General features: G+C 35.7%; 1 protein-coding gene across 1 annotated transcript; it reads right to left on the reverse strand.

Annotated features, from left to right (window-relative positions):
- Window positions 1–37: 37 nt before the first annotated feature.
- On the reverse strand, window positions 38–538 carry LOC125851960 (putative leucine-rich repeat receptor-like serine/threonine-protein kinase At2g24130). The gene is made up of 2 exons (XM_049531695.1): window positions 355–538; window positions 38–273 (listed from the first exon to the last, which is right to left on the reverse strand). The coding sequence occupies exons 1-2, from the start codon at window positions 491–493 to the stop codon at window positions 38–40; spliced, it is 375 nt and encodes a 124-aa protein (XP_049387652.1). The 5' UTR covers window positions 494–538.
- Window positions 539–585: the final 47 nt, after the last annotated feature.

Raw genomic sequence — 585 nt, forward strand, 5'->3', positions numbered from 1 at the left:
GAAGAAAGAATGAGTTTAACTAGCTCAAAACAGATCGCTATAACTTTGAATACGTACCAGTAAACCTATTTTCCTTAAGATTTAAGAATTGCATCTTGGTTAAGTTGCCAATCTCCCGTGGTAAGAATCCACTAAGATTGTTGCCCCACAGTAACAATGATTGCAGCGATGAGATATTGAATATGGAGATCGGGATAGAGCCGGTAATCTGGTTATTCTCCACGCTTAAGTCCACCAAATTAACAAGATTTCCTATTTCTTGTGGAATTATACCTGCATTCAATGTGTAATAAAGAAAGATGTGAGGTAATTAGATACAATAGTAGTAGCATTCATAAGATATAACATATATACCTGTGAAATGGTTGTATCCAAGATACAATCTCTGCAAGTTACTCAATCTTCCAATTTCATTATGTATTGGTCCATCAAAATTATTTCCAGATAGAGACAATATTTGAAGTCGTGAACAATTTGACAAGCTTGTAGGCATATGACCATCAAGCTTGTTTCTGGATAGATAAAGCTCTTTGAGTATTGGGAGGTCATTGCATAACCCATTGGGAAGATCTCCTGATAGGCTAT

The sequence above is a fragment of the Solanum stenotomum genome, unplaced genomic scaffold (assembly GCF_019186545.1).
Source record: "Solanum stenotomum isolate F172 unplaced genomic scaffold, ASM1918654v1 scaffold30917, whole genome shotgun sequence".
In the NCBI taxonomy this organism is placed as follows: Eukaryota; Viridiplantae; Streptophyta; class Magnoliopsida; order Solanales; family Solanaceae; genus Solanum; species Solanum stenotomum.

Coding starts and splice junctions, on each gene's coding strand:
- LOC125851960 (XM_049531695.1), bottom strand. CDS start 493: ATGCCTACAAGCTTGTCAAATTGTTCACGACTTCAAATATTGTCTCTA. Junction 274..354: donor TGGATACAACCATTTCACAG/GTATATATGTTA, acceptor CATTGAATGCAG/GTATAATTCCACAAGAAATA.